This window comes from Rhinoderma darwinii, chromosome 3 (assembly GCF_050947455.1).
Source record: "Rhinoderma darwinii isolate aRhiDar2 chromosome 3, aRhiDar2.hap1, whole genome shotgun sequence".
In the NCBI taxonomy this organism is placed as follows: domain Eukaryota; kingdom Metazoa; phylum Chordata; class Amphibia; order Anura; family Rhinodermatidae; genus Rhinoderma; species Rhinoderma darwinii.
The window spans coordinates 224,132,356-224,155,143 of NC_134689.1; the positions used below are offsets into that span (position 1 = coordinate 224,132,356).

General features: G+C 42.5%; 1 protein-coding gene across 1 annotated transcript; it reads right to left on the reverse strand.

Moving 5' to 3' along the window:
- Positions 1–784: 784 nt before the first annotated feature.
- On the reverse strand, positions 785–3,325 carry LOC142750414 (uncharacterized). The gene is given in 1 exon segment (XM_075859417.1): positions 785–3,325. A coding segment is annotated over 1 exon segment (2,541 nt).
- Positions 3,326–22,788: the final 19,463 nt, after the last annotated feature.

Sequence of the window (22,788 nt, forward strand, 5' to 3'; positions counted from 1 at the left end):
AATGGACCCAACCTCTTTCGCGGTAGCGACTAGATCTAGAAGGGCATCACTTTCCCCTTCCTCTGGCCAACTGCACACTGGCAGGGCGCATGCTTCCCGGTCATAATGGGCCTTCATCATGTTGACATGAAAAACCTTCTGCTTTTTCCTCGCATGATCTATGGTCACCACATAATTTACATTATTTAGGCGTTGGTGAATGGTATAGGGGCCTTCCCACGCGGCTTGTAATTTATTTTGAGTCATGGGGACTAACACCCATACTTTCTGGCCCACTTCATAAACTCTTTCTCTCGCATTGCGGTCATACCATTTCTTTTGGCTGGCTTGGGCCTGCACCATGTTCTCCCTTACCAACCCGGTCAGGGTTTGCATCTTATCCCGGAACCTCATGACATACTCTATGACTGATACCTCTGGAGTAACCAATTCTCCTTCCCAGGATTCTCTTATCAGATCTAGGGGGCCCCGTACTCGTCTTCCATACAGCAGCTCAAAGGGGGAGAACCCCGTTGAGGCCTGCGGTACCTCTCGGTAAGCAAACAACAGGTGGGGTAGATACCGCTCCCAGTCGCGCCCCTGGGACTCGACCAACATCTTGAGCATTTGTTTGAGGGTCCCGTTAAATCGTTCACACAGACCATTAGTCTGTGGGTGATAGGGACTGGCTACAAGGTGTTGCACCTGCATTTTCTTACAGAGGCACTGCATCAGTTGGACATAAACTGGGTCCCCTGATCGGTAAGCATCTCCCTGGGAAATCCTACTCGAGCAAATACACTTATCAGGGCATCAGCCACCTTGTCGGCCCGAATGGAGGATAATAGGATAATGCTATGGCTTCTGGGTACCGAGTAGCATAATCTACCACCGTTAAGATGAAGCGTTTCCCAGAACTGCTGGGTATGGCCAGAGGCCCAATGATATCCACAGCGATTCTCTGGAAGGGCTCATCAATGATTGGCAAAGGGGCTAATGGGGCTTTTGGGATATGTCCCGACTTCCCCACCCTTTGGCATGTCACACAAGAACGGCAGTAGTTTGCTATGTCAGTTCCCATTTTAGGCCAATAAAAGTTATGAGCAAGCCTGGCTTTTGTCTTCTGTACCCCTAAATGTCCAGCTAAGGGGATCTCATGGGCAACCCTCATTAATTGTTCACGAAACTGGTGGGGTACTATGAGCTGTTGCTCTGTTAACCATGCCTGTTGGTGATCACAGGGAATAGTCTCCCTATACAGCCTGCCTTGATCCCAGAAGATCCTCTCCTTGTCAGATTCGTCAGGTGTTTTTCCAGCAAGGTCCCTTAGCTTGTCTAAGCTGGCATCATCATATAAAGCGGCCTGGAACTCTTGGCTCTGGGTGGCTAGGAGGGAAGTAAAAGCGACAGCCTCGCTGGGCTCCTCTGTGGCACTTTCTGGGCTGTTAGCTGGCAGACAGATATCTAAGTTATGGCTATTTTGACTGCGGGTCACGGCTGATATGTAAGTCCGCTTCTGGCTAACTAGGGTCTGGGGGTCAATCTGAGTATATACCATATTACCGTTATCAGGACATATCTCTAGAGCATCACTGGTTATATGACTATTACCGATTACCTTAGTAGCATCCCCCAATAGTATGGCATTACATGGTTCCACATGGTCACATAGCACATTAACATCATTAGACAGTTCTACATGGCAGGGTTCAGAAAGATCAAGAGGGGAACATATTACCTTATCATCAACATCACACATTTCAACAGAGCTTGCGGGGTCATCAGCAACATCTGATGCAACATACTGAGATACTAACCGTCCCAGGTCAGTACCTAATTAGACATTCGTGGGAATATTTTCAGACACCCCCACTTCTTTTAACCCCCTCCCTGTACCCCAATCAAGGTACACCCGTGCCATGGGCAAAGCGGGGTGGACTCCCCCAATCCCTGTGACAGTCAGGGTTTTTCCAGGAATAATGTCCTCCATAGACACAAGTTCGGGACGGACCAGAGTCATCTCAGCGCCGGTGTCTCTCAGCCCCACAGTGACGGTATTGCCCACAGTAACCGACTGTAGATTGTCACTGGGTTTCCCCTGAATCCCACCCACACACAAAACAGCTGGAGAGGACCCAGGTGGCTTGGGCAGGGGGGCATTCTTCTTTTTCTCAGGGCAGGTAGTGCTGAGGTGGCCCAATTTGTTACACACAAAACACCTGCGGGAATCAAATGCAGGCCTGGTGGGGGGAACAGGGCCAGGACCCCCTGAGGGTCGGTTGGCAAAAGAAAATGTGTTTGTAGTTGGCTTACCCCCTTTCCAGTTGGCAATAGAAGGTTTCCGCACTGCTGGTTCCCGGTTGGCAAGATAGGCATCCGCAATGTGTGCTGCCTGGGCCGCATCCTTGGGCTCTCGGTCCAATACAAACTGTCGCACTTCCACAGGGCAAATGTGCAGCAATTGATCTTTAATAATCAGATCCTCCAGGCCCTCAAAGGTAGTGATGGAAAACCCTCGGATCCACTGCTGGAGGTTGATTCTCAGGCCATCTACCACATCCGAGTAGCTGTCATTAGGTCCGCGTTGTAAAGTCCGGAATCTTTTGCGGTACACCTCTGGGGTGAGGTTATATTTCCGGATCAAAGCTTGTTTGATGGCATCATAATCCCCATCCTGGTCTAGGGGAAGAGCTGCAAACACTTCCAAGGCTTTGCCTTTTAACCCTGGGGTTAGGTACCTGGCCCATTGCTCACTGGGTAACTGGTACTGTCTGCAAGCCTTTTCAAATCCTCTTAGGAAAGTGTCCAGGTCCCCATCCTTTTCCATAACAGGAAAGTGCTCCAGACGGGGTTTAAAGGTGGTTATTGTATCCCTGGACTCTCTGTTCTGTGGTGTAGAAGTGTGCAATTGGAGTCGTGCTAACTCCAGCTGGTACTCTCGCTCCGCCTGGCGCTCTGCCTGGCGCTCTGCCGCCTCTCGCTCTGCCTGGCGCTCCGCCATCTCTCGCTCTGCTTGGCGTTCTTGTAAAATAAGCTGCATACGCATTTGGGGGTCACATTCACTCATCTGTTGAAGAATTAGGGGCAAACAAGAGTCCATTCCACTCCGAGAACTGCTGCTGCTGGCACCCTCTGGGTCTGCCAGTTCCGGAGCCATATCCATTGCTTGATCCCCATGTGCTGTATAGGTCCCTGGCTCAGGTACCACATGGCGTTGGTGCTTGGCATCATCCTCTACCAACGCCCGGATCAGCATTTCTTTTGTTTTGTCAGTCCCATCCAGACCTCTCTGCTCACAAAGGCTGATCAAAACGGCTTTGTCTTGCTTCTTGTAAGTAGCTGCCATCTTAGCAGTTACTTGCCAAATAAAAATAGAAAAGAAAAACAAGAAGGGAGGGGAACTGTATGCAAGTATGTCTTAATTAATAAAAAATAAATAAGCACTGAGTTTGTCCTTATAGACCGGTGAGCTCCTCGCAAGGATTCTGCCAGTCCTTAAGTGCAAGGGTTAATTACTTAATCCAGGCACTTAATGCTCTAATAAAAAAATAAAATTATCCCACCGCTGCCACCACTCTGTCACGAACACCACTCCTGGCACACGTGACTTGGATGCTACTGTAAAGGGGAACTCCGCTTGTCCACTCTCACTATTACACACACCTATCGCAACAGGCTAATAAGGAGATAAAGCGCACCCCAAAACCAGTTCACACATCCACACCAAACGCTGCCACCACTTGCCGTATTAGGCCGACAAGAGCCTCCTCCTGGTAACGCACACGTTCACACAGGCACACACTGAATCTAAATAGCATTCAACAGATTATGCTTTTCCTCTTCGAGGTTGTGGGTAGGTTTAGAGCAGCAAGGAACAAACTTATTAATTTTAAGGTTTAATATACGAAAGTACAGTGCTTTCAAAGGTTACAAAAATGATGTAAATAAAATGACATACATATAAGCAAAACAGTTACAAAATAAAAGGGAATAAAGCAAAGAATAACAGAACTCTTACGTATGGGATAGGTTAGAGATCCCGCTGAGGAGAACAGCTTGAAGGTGGACAGAACTGCAATGTGGTCGCATCTCCTGTGGTCTGACACTGTGTATTTCTTGGTATGCCACTATAAAGGGTCCAAACAAGACCCCTCACCCCTCCTCCTGGTCAGGTGGAAGGAGGATGGCTAATTACATGCAAAACAGGCAAAGTTGTCGGACAAACTTCTAATCGGTCACAACTCTTTATATGAATCTCGTAGCGAGATACCATGTCCGACAAGTTCCCGGGCATATTTTAACCAACCCTGGCATACCAAACATGACTATGAAATATTAATAATTGTAACCAACATTCAGTTCTGGGGTTTCTCATGGCCGAGAATCCCTGCGCTTGAGACCCAAGGAGCGTCTGAGGTCCTGGATCATATACACCTAGCTGGGTTATATACAATATGAATTATGACAGGGGGGGCTTTGAAGGATTATATTTCTTTTGTCCCATACAGCCATTTCTGTAGACATGTGGGTACTGGAGTCTCTCTGTCTGGCTTCCAAAGTATTGATTAGATTAGCACCCATGGTGTGATGGGAGCCCCACAGAGACAAAGTTGGTCCTTGTGTTGTCATGCAAACTAATTTGATTATGTCTCTGGAAAAGGACATCCTGATTATCCCCCCCCACCGTCAGGGACATTTACCTGATGCATGGGTTTTAAAACATAACTCATGACACCTCTCCCTTTTATAGATGGCATGGGAGATTTATTCACAACCTGAAAATAAGGAATATTACATCCCCCAAGGACTGGTTTATCACAGCCTTCCCTGGTTGCAGTTGCATAATCCCACGTTTGACTGGAATACTGGGGTTCTTACCAAATGGGGTAATGAATGCTTGACGTCATGTTTTTCTGTTAATTCTATTTCTCCCCCTGAGGAGGTGAACACGATACCTGAGTTTGTTCAGGATTTCGCTGATGTTTTCTCTAAGGAGGCCTCCGTAGTGTTACCTCCTCATAGAGAATATGATTGCGCTATCGATTTGGTACCAGGAGCTAACCTCCCTAAGGGTAGGATATTTAATCTCTCTTGTCCCGAACGTGAAGCCATGAGAGAGTATATCCAGGAATGCCTGGCCAAGGGTTACATTCGCCCCTCTACTTCTCCAGTAGGTGCTGGCTTCTTCTTCGTAGGGAAGAAGGATGGTGGTCTTAGGCCATGCATTGACTACCATAACTTGAATAAGGACACTGTAAGGAACCAGTATCCCCTTCCTTTGATTCCTGATCTCTTTAATCAGGTTTAGGGGGCCCAATGGTTTTCTAAGTTTGATCTACGGGGGGCGTATAACCTTATCCGCATCAAAGAGAGAGATGAGTGGAAGACTGCGTTTAACACGCCCGAAGGTCATTTTGAATACCTCGTCATGCCCTTTGGGTTGTGTAATGCTCCCGCGGTCTTCCAGAATTTCATAAATGAGATTTTAAGAGATTACCTGGGGGTATTTCTTGTAGTGTACCTTGATGATATACTTGTGTTTTCCAAGGACTGGTCCTCCCACATTGAGCATGTCAGGAAGGTGCTCCAGGTCCTTCGGGAAAACAAACTGTTTGCGAAGACCGAAAAATGTGTGTTTGGGGTGCAGGAGATACCATTTTGGGGTCAAATCCTCACTCCTCATGAATTCCGCATGAACCCCGCCAAGGTCCAGGCTGTGGCGGAATGGGTCCAACCTGCCTCCCTGAAGGCGTTACAGTGCTTCTTGGGGTTTGCTAATTATTACAGGAGATTTATTGCTAACTTCTCGGTCATCGCTAAGCCTCTTATGGACCTCACTCACAAGGGTGCTGATCTCCTCCGCTGGCCTCCTGAGGCTGTCCAGGCTTTTGAGGTCCTTAAGAAGTGCTTTATCTCGGCCCCGGTGTTGGTTCAGCCCAACCAAATGGAGCCATTTATCGTGGAGGTTGACGTGTCCGAGGTGGGAGTGAAGGCTGTCTTGTCCCAGGGTACCAGGTCCCTCACCCATCTCCGTCCCTGTGCCTACTTCTCCAGGAAGTTTTCGCCCACTGAGAGTAACTATGATATTGCCAACCGCGAACTCTTAGCCATTAAATGGGCATTTGAAGAGTGGCGCCACTTCCTGGAGGGGGCTAGGCACCAGGTAACGGTCCTTACCGACCACAAGAATCTGGTTTTCCTAGAATCTGCCCGGAGGCTAAACCCGAGACAAGCTCGATGGGCGTTATTTTTTACCAGATTCAATTTTTTGATTACCAATAGGGCTGGGTCTAAAAATATTAAGGCTGATGCACTGTCGCATAGCTTCATGGCCAGCCCTCCTTCGGAGGAAGATCCTGCTTGTATTTTGCCCCCAGGTATAATCATTTCCTCTATTGATTCTGATTTAGTCTCCGAAATTGCGGCTGATCAAGGTTCAGCCCCCGGGAACCTTCCTGAGAACAAGCTGTTTGTTCCCCTGGAATTCCGGCTAAGGGTACTTAGGGAAAATCATGACTCCGCACTATCTGGTCATCCAGGTATCCTGGGTACCAAGCACCTCATTGCCAGAAACTATTGGTGGCCTGGGTTGCCTAAAGACGTTAAGGCCTACGTCGCCGCTTGTGAGGTTTGTGCTAGGTCCAAGACTCCCAGGTCCCGACCAGCGGGCTTACTACGTTCTTTGCCCATTCCCCAGAGACCTTGGACCCATATCTCCATGGATTTTATCACCGATTTTCCTCCATCTCAAGGCAAGTCGGTGGTGTGGGTTGTAGTAGAAGACCGCTTCAGTAAGATGTGCCACTTTGTGCCCCTCGAAGAACTACCCAATGCTAAGACGTTAGCTACCTTGTTTGTCAAACACATCCTGCGTCTCCATGGGGTCCCTGTCAATATTGTTTCTGAAAGAGGGGTACAATTTGTTTCTTTGTTTTGAAGAGCCTTCTGTAAAAAGTTGGAGATTGATCTGTCCTTCTCCTCTGCCTTCCATCCTGAAACTAATGGCCAAACTGAGAGGACTAAGTCTCTAGAACAATATTTAAGGTGTTTTATCTCTGACTGTCAATATGATTGGGTCTCATTCATTCCCCTCGCCGAATTTTCCCTTAATAACCGGGTCAGTAACTCGTCAGGGGTCTCCCCCTTTTTCTGTAATTTTGGGTTTAATCCATGGTTCTCCTCCGTTTCACCTGGTAGTTCCAACAATCCAGAGGTAGAGGTCGTTCATCGGGAACTGTGCACAGTTTGGGCCCAGGTTCAGAAGAACCTAGAGGCGTCCCAGAGCATACAAAAAACTCAGGCAGATAGAAGACGTTCTGCTAACCCCTTGTTTATGGTCGGGGATCTGGTGTGGCTATCGTCAAAGAACTTGCGCCTTAAAGTCCCGTCCAAGAAGTTTGCTCCCCGGTTTATAGGGCCGTACAAGGTCATTGAAGTCCTCAATCCTGTCTCCTTCCGACTGGAGTTGCCCCCATCTTTTCGAGTACACGACGTGTTTCATGCCTCCCTCCTTAAACGCTGCTCCCCGTGCTTGGCTCCCTCGAGGAAACCTCCTGTCCCCGTTCTCACCCCTGAGGGGGTAGAATTCGAGGTGGCCAAGATTGTGGACAGCAATATGGTCCAAGGCTCCCTCCAGTACCTGGTCCATTGGAGAGGATACGGGCCTGAGGAGAGGACTTGGGTACCCGCCCGGGATGTTCACGCTGGGGTATTGGTCAGGAGGTTCCACCTTCGTTTCCCCAATAAACCAGGTCCATCTAGAAAGGGTCCGGTGGCCCCTCATAAAAGGGGGGGTACTGTTAATTATCTGCCAGGCACAGCTTCTGTATCCACGCCCATAGGTAATCAGTCTGCACCTGCTTCTATGTCTGTGAGACTGACTCCATCTTCCACCACTCAGGATGGCAGGTTGAGGAGTGGGAGAGCCTATCACAGCCTGGCCAGACGGAGCTAGCTCCCGCCCTCTGTCTATTTATACCTGCCTTTTCCTCCTTGCTTGTGATTCTTCTCGTTTTTGTTTCCTGGCCCTGCTGCAGCTTCTTGTACCATTTGACGATGCTTCATATTGACCCTGGCTTACTGACTACTCTCCTGCTCTGCGTTTGGTACCTCGTACACTCCTGGTTTGACTCGGCTCGTTCACTACTCTCCTGCTCTGCGTTGGTACCTCGTACACTCCTGGTTTAACTTGGCTCGTTCACCTCTCTTGTTGCTCACGGTGTTGCCATGGGCAACTGCCCCTTTTCCCTTGCTTCTGTGTACTCTTGTCTGTCGTGCACTTATTGAGCGTAGGGACCGTCGCCCAGTTGTATCCCGTCGCCTAGGGCGGGTCGTTGCAAGTAGGCAGGGACTGAGTGGCGGGTAGATTAGGGCTCAATTGTCTGTTTCCTTACCCCCGTCATTACATCTGTGGCAAGTCCGCTGTGTTTTCTGCAAAGTCTGAATTACCTGTCAAATATGCAAATGTTGGTGCAGATTCGTTGCGTAATTGCCCCAAATCTGCACCGACATTTGCAGAGGAAAAACTCTGCTATGTCTGACCGTGCTCCAACGGTGTGGACCCCCACAGATTATGTGGGGGTCCGCATATGGGGGTCATATTTGTCCAGTAGTGGACAACCCCTTCAAGCCTTCAGGACCAGACATTGTTTAGCCATGTTCAGCACACGTTAGTCGAACGGCTCTACCTTTTCTTTATTAGGTTAGCGACGTGATATTTGCAATACATTTTATCATGAATAACGCAGGTTTCTTTTTGTACATTTTTATATACATCAGTTCTGCTTTTTTAGAATTTTTAGGCTTATAATTTCAAACAAATAAAAAAAATGCTTTTTTATCATCATTGTCTGGTCTGTAAATTTTGATATAATATATGCCTATTTTAGGATAATTGGGTCAGGGTTAGCGTTACAACAATGAGTGGCAGGGGAATCTTATTTTTATGTTATTATTATTATTGTGGTCTGTCCCACAAAGGTCAGAAAAGACTATTAGGGGACTTTATTCTATTTATTTTTATACAAAATTTCTCCACTGTAAGAGCCTGCTACAGGGAAAATTAATTTTATAACTATTAGGACTGTAACGGGTCTAGTTAGATCCAGCAGCAGAATCCCAGTAATGGCATCCGGGCAATCATGTGACCAGTCACACGATCACTGTCCTGCCCCCACTTCACACACCCCCGGGGTCTATGTGGAGCTCGACAGGCAGCTAAACACCTTCCTACTAGCGAATAAATGAGACTGGTTGAAAGTCTGTAGCTTTATTAACTGGTCATAGGATTAGGGTAAAACTGAGGAACAAACAAGAATATACATTAGATTACAGCAATACATAAGAACAAGGCACATTGAATAAATGTACTACATATACAGGTAACAGGCTGACATATATTAAGCCTATATACAAATAAACAGTAGAGATAACAGTTATAGTACAATATGAACAGTGTATGGCAGTACAAATACAGTATAGGACCAGACATGGCCGACCATGAGGCTAGGCCGAGCTTCACAACTACACCAACTGATATATTACAGTCCCATGTAACAGAGTGAATACTGTCCTAACAGTATTCCTGTGGCTGCTGATAGCCAGTAATATAAACCATCTATCTGCTTACCGACTATACTTCGACAAGAAGGATGGAATGAATCAAATGGTTCTCTCTCTGAGCAGACATAGAAGAGACTGCCCTTCTTCTTCCCAGAATGCTTTTCACCTTCTCATGGGTGGGGAAAACAAGAAATTACACAAAGGAGGAAATTACTAAGACTGGCCACTAGATGGCACCTGGAGCACTAATTACTTGCATAGAAAATAACGTCACAAATCTCAGTCTATAACATTACGCCTATGAGCAGCACAATCACAGTACTAATAGATGCAGCGGCTCCAGAATTCAGATGGATTACACCCAAGAGTTCTTAAATTCCTGGTCATAATATTCAAAGATTCTCCAGTGACTTGCTTAGTTCACAAGGGACTGGCGCAGGGCAATGTGGTGCCAAATTTAAAAAAAGGGCTCTAGGTCTTCCCCCCGTTATTATAGACCAGTAACTTTAACATCCATTGTGGGGTTGTATGTTTGAGGGGCCCTTAGGGGCCAAGTACAAGAGTGTGTGACAGAAAATAGTATCATAAGTGATAGCCAGCATTGTTCTACTAAGGACAGAAGTTGACAAACCATGCTAATTATGAAGAGGTATGTGGAAGCCCGGAAAGAGGACTTTGCAAAGGCGTTTAACACTGTCCCTGATAAGTCTCTTAATGAGTAAAATACTATGAGGTCTGTAGGTTTAGAAATAGTTTTTAATTGGATTGAAAACTCTCTACAGAACCATACCCAGAGAGTTGTGGTAAATGAGTTCTACTCTGAATGGTCACAACTCACAAGTTATAAGTGGTGTGCCTTTTGGAATGTATTATCCCCAAAGTTAGTAATGGCAGATACTATGTCAGCATTTAAAAAAGGGATAGATGCTTATCTAATGACGTATGGCATGGAGGGTTATAACTAATTTAGCAATAAATGACATATAATTGATCATGAATTTTTGAACTTGATGGATCTGTGTCTTTTTTAAACCTATGTTATTTTGAAAACCCCAAGGTTCATTGCTGGGAATGCTATTATTGCACTTATTTATTATTGATAAAGAAGATGGGATTATTAGCACTGTTTTTATTTTTGCTGGTAACACCAAGCTATTTAGTTTAGCAGTTTAAACACTGAATGTTTTGGCATACACTTGACAAATGAGATGAAATGTGGATAAATATAAAGATATACATCTGGGTACAAAAATATCTGCATGCACCTTATGTCCTAGGGGGAATAAAACTGGGAGAGTCACTTGTAGAAAAGGATCTGGGTGTACCTGAAGATCATGGCGTAAATGACAGCATGCAATGTCAACCAGCTGCTAGGGCCTGTAGAATACTGTTGTGTTTTAAGAGAGACATGAATTTGCAGGACTGGTAGATAACTTTACCTCTTTACAAAGCATTGGAATATGCAGTTCAGTTCTGGGCACCAGTTTATATAAACTGATAAGGGGCATGGAGGATCTTAGTTATGAGGAGAGATTAAAATAATTAAATTGATTCAGTCTTGAGAAGAGAACATCTTGTATATACTTATATAAGCTTAACTTGTCTAAGTACTGTACATAAATGGCCCATACAAAAGAATATAATGAAAAACTGTTCCATGTAAAATCCCCTAGAAAGACAAGGGGACACTCCCTCCGTCTGGTTAAAAAAGATTCAATCTCCAGAGGCAGGAAGCCTTCTTTACCAAAAGAACTCGGAATGTGAATTAGACTACAGCACCTCAAGAGCTGGTTACAGCACCAACAGATAATAGCTTCAAAATAGGCTCAGATTAGTTCTTACAACAAATTTGATTGATACTCATTGCGGAACTGATCATGGAATTCATTAGGAGTCTTGGTCACACCAGAGACTCTCTACGCAACGGTTTAGAGAGACAGTAGGGGGAAATGTTTGGGGGAAGAGGGTGGTTTGGAGGGGGTGGGAATGCCTGGCCAACATTGTTCATTTTTTCATTTATCTATGAAATATACAAACTACAATTGTTTTGTGAAACGTGAGAGGGGAAAAAGGATGAGCTGGAGAAATTTGCCATTTGTTAACATTTCCCATATGTCTACTTTATGTTTGCATCGTTTTTTGAACATCTTTTTCTTTTTCTGGGACGTTACAAAGCTTAGAACTTTAGCAGCAATTTTTCATATTTTAAAGAAAATTTCAAAAGGCTATTTTTTCAGGGACCAGTTCAGTTCTGAAGTGGCTTTGAGTGCCTTATATATTAGAAAGTCCCCATAAATCACCCCATTTTGAAAACTTCACCCCTCAAAGTATTTGAATCAGCATTCATAAAGTGTTTTAACCCTTAACCCTTAACCCTTTAAAGCAAAGTAGAGGTGAAGTTTACAAATTTTATTTTTTTTGCCGAAATTCATTTGTAATACATTTTTTTTGTACCACAGAAGGTTTTACCTGAGAAATGCAACTCAATATTTTATTGCCCAGATTCTGCAGTTTTTAGAAGTATCCCACATGTGGCTCTAGTCTGGTAAAGAACTGATGCACCGGAAAAAAAAATATTTTAGGCACCTTGTTAGGTTTGAAGAGGTCGTGTGGTACCAAAACAGTGGAAACACCCCAAAGGTTAACCTATTTTGGAAACTACACCTCTCAAGGAATTTATCTACGGGTATAGTTAGCAGTTTGACCACACAGGTGTTTCACTAAATATATTGGAATTAGTCTGTAAAAATGAAAATCCACTTTTTTTTCCAGAAAAAAGGAATAAGGAAGAAAATGCACCCCAAAATTTGTAAAGCAATGTCTCCCGATTACGTCAATACCCCATATGTGGTTATAAACTGCTGATTGGACCCACAGCAGGGCTCAGTAGGGAAGGAGCGCCATTTGGATTTTGGAACACAGATTTTGCTGGAATGGTTTTCGGTGCTATGTCGCATTTGCAACGCGACCAAAACAGTGGAAACACCCCAAAAGTTACCGCATTTTGGAAACTACACCCCTGAAAGAATTTTTCTAGGGTTAAAGTTAGCATTTTGAACCAACATGAAAATGAAAATCTACTTTTTTGGGAAAAAAACTTATTTTTAAATTAAAATTTTAAATTTTTACAAGGAATAAAGGAAAAAAAGAACCACATTATTTGTAAAGCAATTTCTCCTGATTACGGCAATACCCCATATGTCGTAATACACTGCTGTTTGGACCCATGGCAGCGCTCAGAAGGGAAGGACTGCCATTTGGATTTTGGAGCACGGATTTAGCTAGAATGGTTTTTGGTGACATGTCACGTTTGCAACACCCTGGAGGGACCAAAACAGTGGAAACCCCCCAAAAGTGACCCTATTTTGGAAACCACACTCCTCAAGGAATTTTCTAGGGTATAGTGAGCATTTAGACCCCACAGGTCTTTTGCAGAATTTATTAGAATTAGGCCACGAAAATGAATTTCACATTTTTTTTTAAACCAGTGCTGTAGCACTGTAATTTTATTCAGGATTACAATATTCTTTAGATACATTACAATAGCATAAAAAAAAATCAAATATCTCCCCTAAACCCACATCTCAAGACCCCCAAGTAGGGGAAAAAAAGGGAGAGAAAGAAAGAAGAAAAACAGATAAATAAATAAAATAAGACCATAATTACACTATACATGGTAAAACCTATCAGTTATTTCCAGACTCAGAATCTGAGTCCATCAGGAGTAGCCATCTAGTCCATTTTCTAATAGTTAGTTGAAAATGTATTATTCCACTATCCGCTAAACACACTTCATAGGTATAGCATTGATTCACTTTTGTAAAGGATTTGCCAGACACAGCTTCTGTGTCGACGCCCGTGGGCAATCAGTCTGCACCTGCTCCTATGTCTGTGAGACTGACTCCATCTTCCACCACTCAGGATGGCAGGCTTAGCAGTGGGAGAGCCTATCACAGCCTGGCCAGACGGAGCTAGCTCCCGCCCACTGTCTATTTATACCTGCCTTTCCTGTTCCTCCTTTGCCTGTGATTCTTCTATGCTTGTTTCCTGGCTTGCTGCTGCTGCTTGTACTACTCATCCTCTGCTTGTTATTGACCTTGGCTTTCTGACCACTCTTCTGCTCAGTGTTTTGTACCTCTTTCTCTCCTGGTTTGACTCGGCTCGTTCACTACTCTTGTTGCTCACGGTGTCTCCATGGGCAGCTGCCCCGTTTCCCTAGCTTCTGTGTACCCTTGTCTGTTTGTCTGTCTTGCACTTACTGAAAAACCTATAGAGGAAGAGGTCAAGTACAACTCACATAATGTGTGATAGAAACAAATTTCTTTATTGACAAACAGAGACACAAATAATTAAAAAATGAGTCATACAATGTAAAAAAGGCGTCAGCCCATGCAGGATACATGAGATGGTATTGGGACATAAGCATATATTATATAGACCCAAGATTGGATGCTGATATCTGTACTAGGCTGAATACATATAACATGTAGGAAGCAGTGTATTTATAAAGTGCCAATGTGCAAAAATAGTGTGCTTCCGGTAGGGAAGACACCATTTACTGGTATCAGAAATTATAACCAGTAAAGGTAAGTTGCATAGTAAGACAATACAAAAAAGCCAATGTATGCAGAGTACAGCCTAAATCAAGTGAACAAGCAGCCACATTTGCCGAAACGCGCGTCGGGTCTAGCGTCTCCCCCATGCGGTGACATGAATCTGGGTACGTACTTTCATTGTTTGCATTAGACTCCTGTGGCTGCTTGTTCTTGGGTCTCTATAATATATGCTTATGTCCCAATACCATCTCATGGATCCTGCATGGGCTGACGCCTTTTTTACATTGTATAACTCATTTTTTAATTATTTGTGTCTCTGTTTGTCAATAAAGAAATTTGTTTCTATCACACATTATGAGAGCTGTACTTGACCTCTTCCTCTATAGGTTTTTCAGTATATTTATGGTCAGAGTACCAGGTTACATTGGGGTTATGTGTATGATCTTCCATTCTATATAGTTGTGGTTACTTATATGTAATTAGACTGTTATTTATATAAAAAAAGATATTTACATTGTCTTCATTGAATTGGAGTTCGTACTATTGCTTCTTGTGTACAAATTGGTTACTTGCACTTACTGAGCGTAGGGACCGTCGCCCAGTTGTACCCCGTCGCTTAGGATGGGTCATTGCAAGTAGGCAGGGACTGAGTGGCGACTAGATTAGGGCTCACCTGTCTGTCTCCCTACCCTGTCATTACACAATTACCATCTGAATAGTCATATTTTTATCTCCTTTCCAGTTTGAGGCTATTAATGATCTTACAGCAATGAAGATCTGATTAGCTATCCATCTGCACTCTAAAGGAATATGTGGTAATAAACTGCTGTTTGGACCCATGGCAGCGTTTAGAAGGGAAGGAGCGCCATTTGGATTTTGGAGCACGGATTTAGCTGGAATGGTTTTCGGTGCCATGTCACATTTGCGACGCCCTGGAGGGACCAAACAGTGGAAACCCCCCAAAAGTGACCCCATATTGGAAACGACACCTCACAAGGATTTTTTTCTAGGGGTATAGTGAGCATTTAGACCCCACAAGTCTTTTGCAGAATTTATTAGAATTAGGCCACAAAAAAGTAGAAAAAACACCACAACATTTGTAAAGCAATTTCTCCCGAGTACGGAACTACCCCACATGGGGTCATATTTTTTTTTATTACAAATGAATTAACCCTTTCAGGACTGATCTATTTTTTTGCTTTCTTATTTTAGTTTTTCACTCCCCGCATTCCAAGATCCATAACTTTTTTCATTTTCCATCAGTAGAGCGGTGTGAGGGCTTATTTCTTGTGGGAGGAGTTGTAAATTCTATTGACACCATTTAAAGTACCATAAAATGTACTGGGAAACTTTAAAAAATATATATGTAGGCTGAAATTGGAAAAAACTGTGATTCCTCCATTTTTTTGGGGGTTTCGTTTTTACGGCTTTCACCGTGCGGTAAAAATAGAAACTTTACTTTATTCTGCTCAATACAGTTGCGGTGATACCAAATTTATATACTTTGTTTTTTATATTTTACTACTTTTATAAAGACAAATTTCTTAAAATAAAAAAATTGTTTTGATTCACCTCATTCTGAGAGCCGTAAGTTGTTGGTTTTTTTCGGTCGATTGGGAAATGTGAGGGCTTTTTTTTTGTGGTACGAGCTGTAGTTTTTATTGGTACTATTTTTTGGTACATAAAAAGTTATCAATATGTTGTTTAACATTTTTTTTTGAGAGCTAAGGTGACAAAAAAAACAGCGATTTTGGCGGTTTCAATTATTATTAAAGACTTATAATAGGAAAAAAGCAGTTCTTGTTTTTTTTTAACATAACTTTTAATTTTACACTATTATTTTTACACTTTTATTAACTTTTTTTTACTTTTTTTACTTGTCCCACTAGGGGACTTAAGGACCTGCAGCTTTGATCGCTGCTAGAATACATTGCACTACCTACGCAGTGTAATGTATTCTAACTGTGTCATTGTGACGTGACAGTAACTCCGGCTGCTCCTTCTAGGCTTACGTACATGGCGACTCAGAGGCCATTGTCTGGCCTCCGTTTGCCATGACAAGCATTGGAAGCCCCCACAATGACTTAGTGGGGGCTGCCAATACGCTTCAAACCCCTTAAATGCGGCGATCACAATCGGTCGCCGCAATTAAGGGCATGCCCAGACGTGGCGGAATTCTTCCGCAACTGTCCGCATCAATGCCGCACAAGATCTGCATTGCAGATTCTGTTGCGGATCTGCCCAAAATGGGCATTAAATCGATGCGGACTAGCCGTTGCGTATTGAGGTGAAGTACTTCCCTAGTCTCTATCAGTGCAGGATGAGAGAAGGGACAGCACTTTCCCTAGTGAAAGTAAAAGAATTTCATACTTACCGGCCATTGTCTTGGTGACGCGTCCCTCTTTTGCCATCCAGCCCGACCTCCCTGGATGACGCGGCAGTCCATGTGACTGCTGCAGCCTGTGATTGGCTGCCACCGTCACTTGGACTAAAACATCATCCTGGGAGGCCGGACTGGAGGAAGAAGCAGGGAGTTCTCGGTAAGTATGAACTTCTATTTTTTTTACAGGTTGCTGTATATTGTGATCGGTAGTCACTGTCCAGGGTGCAGAAACAGTTACTGCCGATCGCTTAACTCTTTCAGCACCCTGGACAGTGACTATTTACTGACGTCGTCTAGCATCGCTCCCGTAATTACGGGTGCACACACGTAGTCACCCGTAATTATGGGTGCACACACGTAGTCACCTGTAATTATGGGTGCACACACGTAGTCACCCGTAATTACGGGAGCCCCATTGACTTCCTCAGTCTGGCTGTAGACCTAGAAATACATACAGTGAAGGAAATAAGTATTTGATCCCTTGCTGATTTTGTAAGTTTGCCTACTGTCAAAGTCATGAACAGTCTAGAATTTTTAGGCTAGGTTAATTTTACCAGTGAGAGATAGATTATATAAAAAAAAAACAGAAGATCACATAGTCAAAATTATATATATTTATTTGCATTGTGCACAGAGAAATAAGTATTTGATCCCCTACCAACCATTAAGAGTTCAGCCTCCTCCAGACCAGTTACATGCTCCAAATCAACTTGGTGTCTGCATTAAAGACAGCTGTCTTAAATGGTCGCCTGTATAAAAGACTCCTATCCACAGACTCAATTAATCAGTCTGACTCTAACCTCTACAACATGGGCAAGACCAAAAAGCTTTCTAAGGATGTCAGGGACAAGATCATAGACTTGCACAAGGCAGGAATGGGCTACAAAACCATAAGTAAGATGCTGGGTGAGAAGGAGACAACTGTTGGTGCAATAGTAAGAAAATGGAAGACATACAAAATGACTGTCAATCGACATCGATCTGGGGCTCCATGCAAAATCTCACCTCGTGGGGTATCCTTGATCCTGAGGAAGGTGAGAGCTCAGCCGAAAACTACACAGGGGGGAACTTGTTAATGATCTCAAGGCAGCTGGGACCACAGTCACCAAGAAAACCATTGGTAACACATTACGCCGTAATGGATTAAAATCCTGCAGTGCCCGCAAGGTCCCCCTGCTCAAGAAGGCACATGTACAGGCCCATCTGAAGTTTGCAAATGAACATCTGGATGATTCTGAGAGTGATTGGGAGAAGGTGCTGTGGTCAGATGAGACTAAAATTGAGCTCTTTGGCATTAACTCAACTCGCCGTGTTTGGAGGAAGAGAAATGCTGCCTATGACCCAAAGAACACCGTCCCCACTGTCAAGCATGGCGGTGGAAACATTATGTTTTTGGGGTGTTTCTCTGCTAAGGGCACAGGACTACTTCCCCGCATCAATGGGAGAATGGATGGAGCCATGTACCATCAAATCCTGAGTGACAACCTCCTTCCCTCCATCAGGACATTAAAAATGGCTCGTAGCTGGGTCTTCCAGCACGACAATGACCCGAAACATACAGCCAAGGCAACAAAGGAGTGGCTCAAAAAGAAGCACATTAAGGTCATGGAGTGGCCTAGCCAGTCTCCAGACCTTAATCCCATCAAAAACTCATGGAGGGAGCTGAAGATCCGAGTTGCCAAGCGACAGCCTCGAAATCTTAATGATTTACAGATGATCTGCAAATAGGAGTGGGCCAAAATTTAATCTAACATGTATGCAAACCTCATCATCAACTACAAAAAACGTCTGACTGCTGTGCTTGCCAACAAGGGTTTTGCCACCAAGTATTAAGTCTTGTTTGCCAAAGGGATCAAATACTTATTTCTCTGTGCACAATGCAAATAAATATATATAATTTTGACTATGTTATTTTCTGTTTTTGTTTTTATATAATCTATCTCTCACTGGTAAAATTAACCTAGCCTAAAAATTCTAGACTGTTCATGTCTTTGACAGTGGGCAAACTTACAAAATCAGCAAGGGATCAAATACTTATTTCCTTCACTGTAGGTCCAGCCAGAATGAAGAAATGTCATGTTAAAAAAACAATACGCTCCGCAGCACACATAACATCTACATTACATCTGTGGACTTCATTGTGGAATTTTGAATCTCCATTGAAGTCAATGGAGAAATTCCGCAATGAGTCCGCAACCAGTCCGCCACACGTCCACAACAACCATTGTATGCTGCAGACACCAAATTCCGCACCGCAGCCTATGCTCTGCAGCGGAATTGTCCGCAACGTACAAACGAACCCTAGTAAAAAGCTGTGGAAGGCAATGGAGCAATTCCGCCATGTCTGGGCATGCCCTTAGGGGTTAATTGCCTAAATCAGCGGCTATGGTCCGCTGACCAGCAAGACCGGAGTGTCAGCTGTCAGGGGGCAGCTGACCTCCCAGTTCCCGGACACTGTCCGTTAGGACGTACAGTTGCGGCACAGCGCCGGAAGAGGTTAATATTCTCAATAAACTATGTTAGTCTATAATGTCTCCAAGAGACACATTTAACACATCAAAGTTCAAACAGTTTATTTCCATGGTGTAAAAATCAGATCCATAATTCACTTTTATCTAGTTATTCAGGGGGTTTTATCTATATTTATTCACAATAGAGTTGGTTTTTGACCCGTTGTCCACTTATATTGATAAATTTGGTTGTTTTATATTTTTTATACAGGACTATTAATAGTAGCAAATATATATTTGCTTCTGCATATATCCCGCTACCATTCACTGATGAGATGTGATACAGACGTAGCCATCTTTATCTTGACTGATAATTTTGCTGCTTTGTGATATCACACAACAAAAGCCATTAAAAAGCCATTAAAAAGCCATTGAAAAAGTCAAGTTAAGGGTATGTGCACACGAGAACTGGCTTTTACGTCTGAAAAGACAGACTGTTTTCAGGAGAAAACAACTGCGTCGTTTCAGACGTAAAAGCTCCTCCTCGCATTATGCGAGGCGTCTTTGACGGCCGAACATTTGAGCTGTTTTTCATTGAATTCAATGAAGAACGGCTCAAGTTACGTTTCAAAGTGCCCTGCACTTCTTTGACGAGGAAGTCATTTTACGCGTCGTCGTTTGACAGCTGTGAAACGACGACGCGTAAATTACTGGTCGTCAGTACAGTATGTCGGCAAACCCATTCAAATGAATGGGCAGATGTTTGCCGACGTATTGTAGCCCTATTTTCAGGCGTAAATCGAGGCATAATACGGCTCGTTTACGCCTGAAAATAGGTCGTGTGAACCCAGCCCAAGGTTTCTTGAGACTGTATTTAATTCGTTAAAAATCATGATGAAGATGGCTACATCTGTATATGCAGTTTTGAGTTTTGTGCAGGATAAAGAGTACACTTATTTTTTTTTTGTATTAGGGAATTTTAACAATAATATGGATTCAGGTTTGGATAAATTCAAAGGGATACTTAATTCTGAAAGCAACATGACTTTTTTTGGAAAATGTATGAACGAACCTAATTGATTAGATGGAGGGAATGCAGTTGTAATGCACAACAGTTTTCTAAAGCGTATAGTTCATTGTCAAGTTTAGATATAGGCTTTTGTGATAGCTTATTTTCTGGGTTTAGATAGAAACATGAAATTCAGCACTAGAGGAAATTTTTTTTTTTATTTTTTATTTTTTTATTCAATACAATATAAAATTCCATACAAGTAAGGAATAAAGAAAATACAATTATGCACATTTTTACATTTTCCCCCTACTCCCACCCCCCACCCTCTCAAGACCGATCTTGGTAAAACAAAAAACAAAAAGAACAAAAATTCTTACCACTCTACACTAAAAAATAAAATGGTTGACATAGAAGATTGCTCCAGAAGGAGTAACATCAGATTATTGGGTTTTCCAGAAGGGGAAGAAAGGGAAGGTGTTGAAACTTTTGTCCAAAATTGGATCAAAAACAAAATAGGAATTGAAAATCTGTCTCCTTTGTTTGGCATAGAGAAAGCTCATAGAGTACCAGCAAGAGTGCCTATCCCTGGTTCTAGACCTAGAGCTATAATAGCCAAGGTTCTAAATTCCCGGGATAGAGATAATATATTGAGAAAGTCAAGGGAGTTACAAAATCTATCCCATAACAATTCAAAAATAGCAATCTATCCTGACTACTCATATGACACTCAATTAAAGAGACAAGCTTTTGGTCCAGTCAAGAAAAAACTCAGAGAGGCAGGGATTAAATATTCTTTAATGTATCCAGCAAAATTGAGAACAGAATATCAGGGTAAGGTTAATTTTCATTCGTCACAGGAAGAGACATTTAAGTGGTTAGCAAGTTTGAAATCATTATGAATTAATTAATGGTGTATTAGGGGAACATGCGTTGGTTGAGAGACTTGTTAAAAATATGACAAGTCAACGGAAGGGAAGGGGAGGGGGGTGGGGCAAGACCGGTCTGGTATTGGTATACATTAAGAATTTTTTACGAATATGTTATATAAAATTTCTAATATTTGTTACTTTTCATTCTGTTAAAACGCACGGATGAACACTAAAATTGTGGTATGGAATATTAGGGGTATGGGGGAAAAATTAAAACGTTTTACTATTAAGAATTATATAAAAAAACAGTTTCCATCAATTACATGTTTGTTAGAAACACATTTGACACAAGAAACAATCCCAAGATTGGGTAATAGGTGGTGGTCACAACAGTTTCATTCTATACACTCCTCCTATTCCAGGGGAGTGAGTGTTCTTATTCACTCGGGAGTGCAATGTGAGATACTTGATAAAAATATAGACAACGAAGGTAGATTCATTTTTATTCACTGTAGATTAAAGGAATTAATTTGTATTTTAGCTTTTGTATACATTCCACCTCCGTTTTCATCCGTGGTGTTCAGGAAGTTATGTAATTATATTATTAGTAGAAGCGATTGTCCTGTAATGGTTTTGGGGGATATGAATTGTGTTATGGACGAGGTAATGGATAGGGTTAGCTCTAAGGGAGGAAATAAGAGCCCAATTAAAACATCATTGGCGAGGATAAGTGAAGAAATGGGTCTAGTAGATATATGAAGACTGAAAAACCCTAAAAAGAAAATGTACTCTTGTTATAGTGGTTTACACCATACCATGTCATGTATTGACTTGGTATTGTGTAGTGAATCACTTGTTACAACTATTGGGAAAATAAAATATGACAACAAAAGCATTTCGGATCATACGCCACTTATTGTGGACATAAAAATAAATGAAAAAAAGGAATTCATTACGCCTATAAAAATAAATCCACATTGGTTCTCATTATTAAAAGACCTTGAAAATATTAAAGTTGAAATTCATAATATTTTGTCACTAAATTGGGAGACTGCCCCAGACTTAATTGTCTGGGAAACATTAAAAGCCTGTATAAGGGGTATCCTTTTTGAAAGAATAATAAGATTAAAAAGAGAATATAATAAGATTGAGCAGGGAAAAGAACGAAGTGCAAATTTGTTGGAGGCAAATTACTTTGAAACCCCTACGGAAGATAGTTTAAAGTTGTGGCTTCAGGCCCAAGAGGAATATAAGGCCTGGTTAATCGAGAAAGCACAAAATAAATTATTTTTTCTGGGGCAGAAAAATTTCTGTGAATCAGGAACACCAAATAAACTGTTAATGAGTATTATTAAAAATCAAAGTCAGAAGAATAATATTTTGGCAATTCTTGATAAAAGAGGGAATATGATTAAGCAAGATTATGAAATTAGATCAGAATTCTTGAATTATTATTCAGAATTGTATGGCTACGGAAAAAAGTATAATGAAGAACAATTGGAGCTCTTTCTAGATTCAATGTCTTTCTCCCCCTTGTCTGATATTCAGAAAGATGAGTTGGATCGACCAATCTCCCTGGAAGAATTAAGAAATGCATTGACTAGTGTTAAAGGAAATACAGCACCAGGTTTGGATGGTTTCCCATTTGAACTGTATAGAACATTTGGGGAAGAACTATTACCAGCCCTGTTAAAAACATTGAGTTCGGCAGTGGTAGAGGGCAAATTGCCAAGCTCAATGATAGAAGCTAATATAGCTTTGATGTTGAAACCAGGTAAATGCCCGGAAAGGATGGAATCTTACAGCACTAGAGGAAATTTAAAACACTTTGGCTGTGATTTTTCTCTGACCATGAAAAAGTTTTAGATGAATTTAAATTTATTTTTGGGGACTGTGGGATGGTATATCTTAGAGAACTTCTTCAGAAGAGGATAACAAAACATAAAAAAATTGATGAAGAAAAAATGTAAGTAAAGAG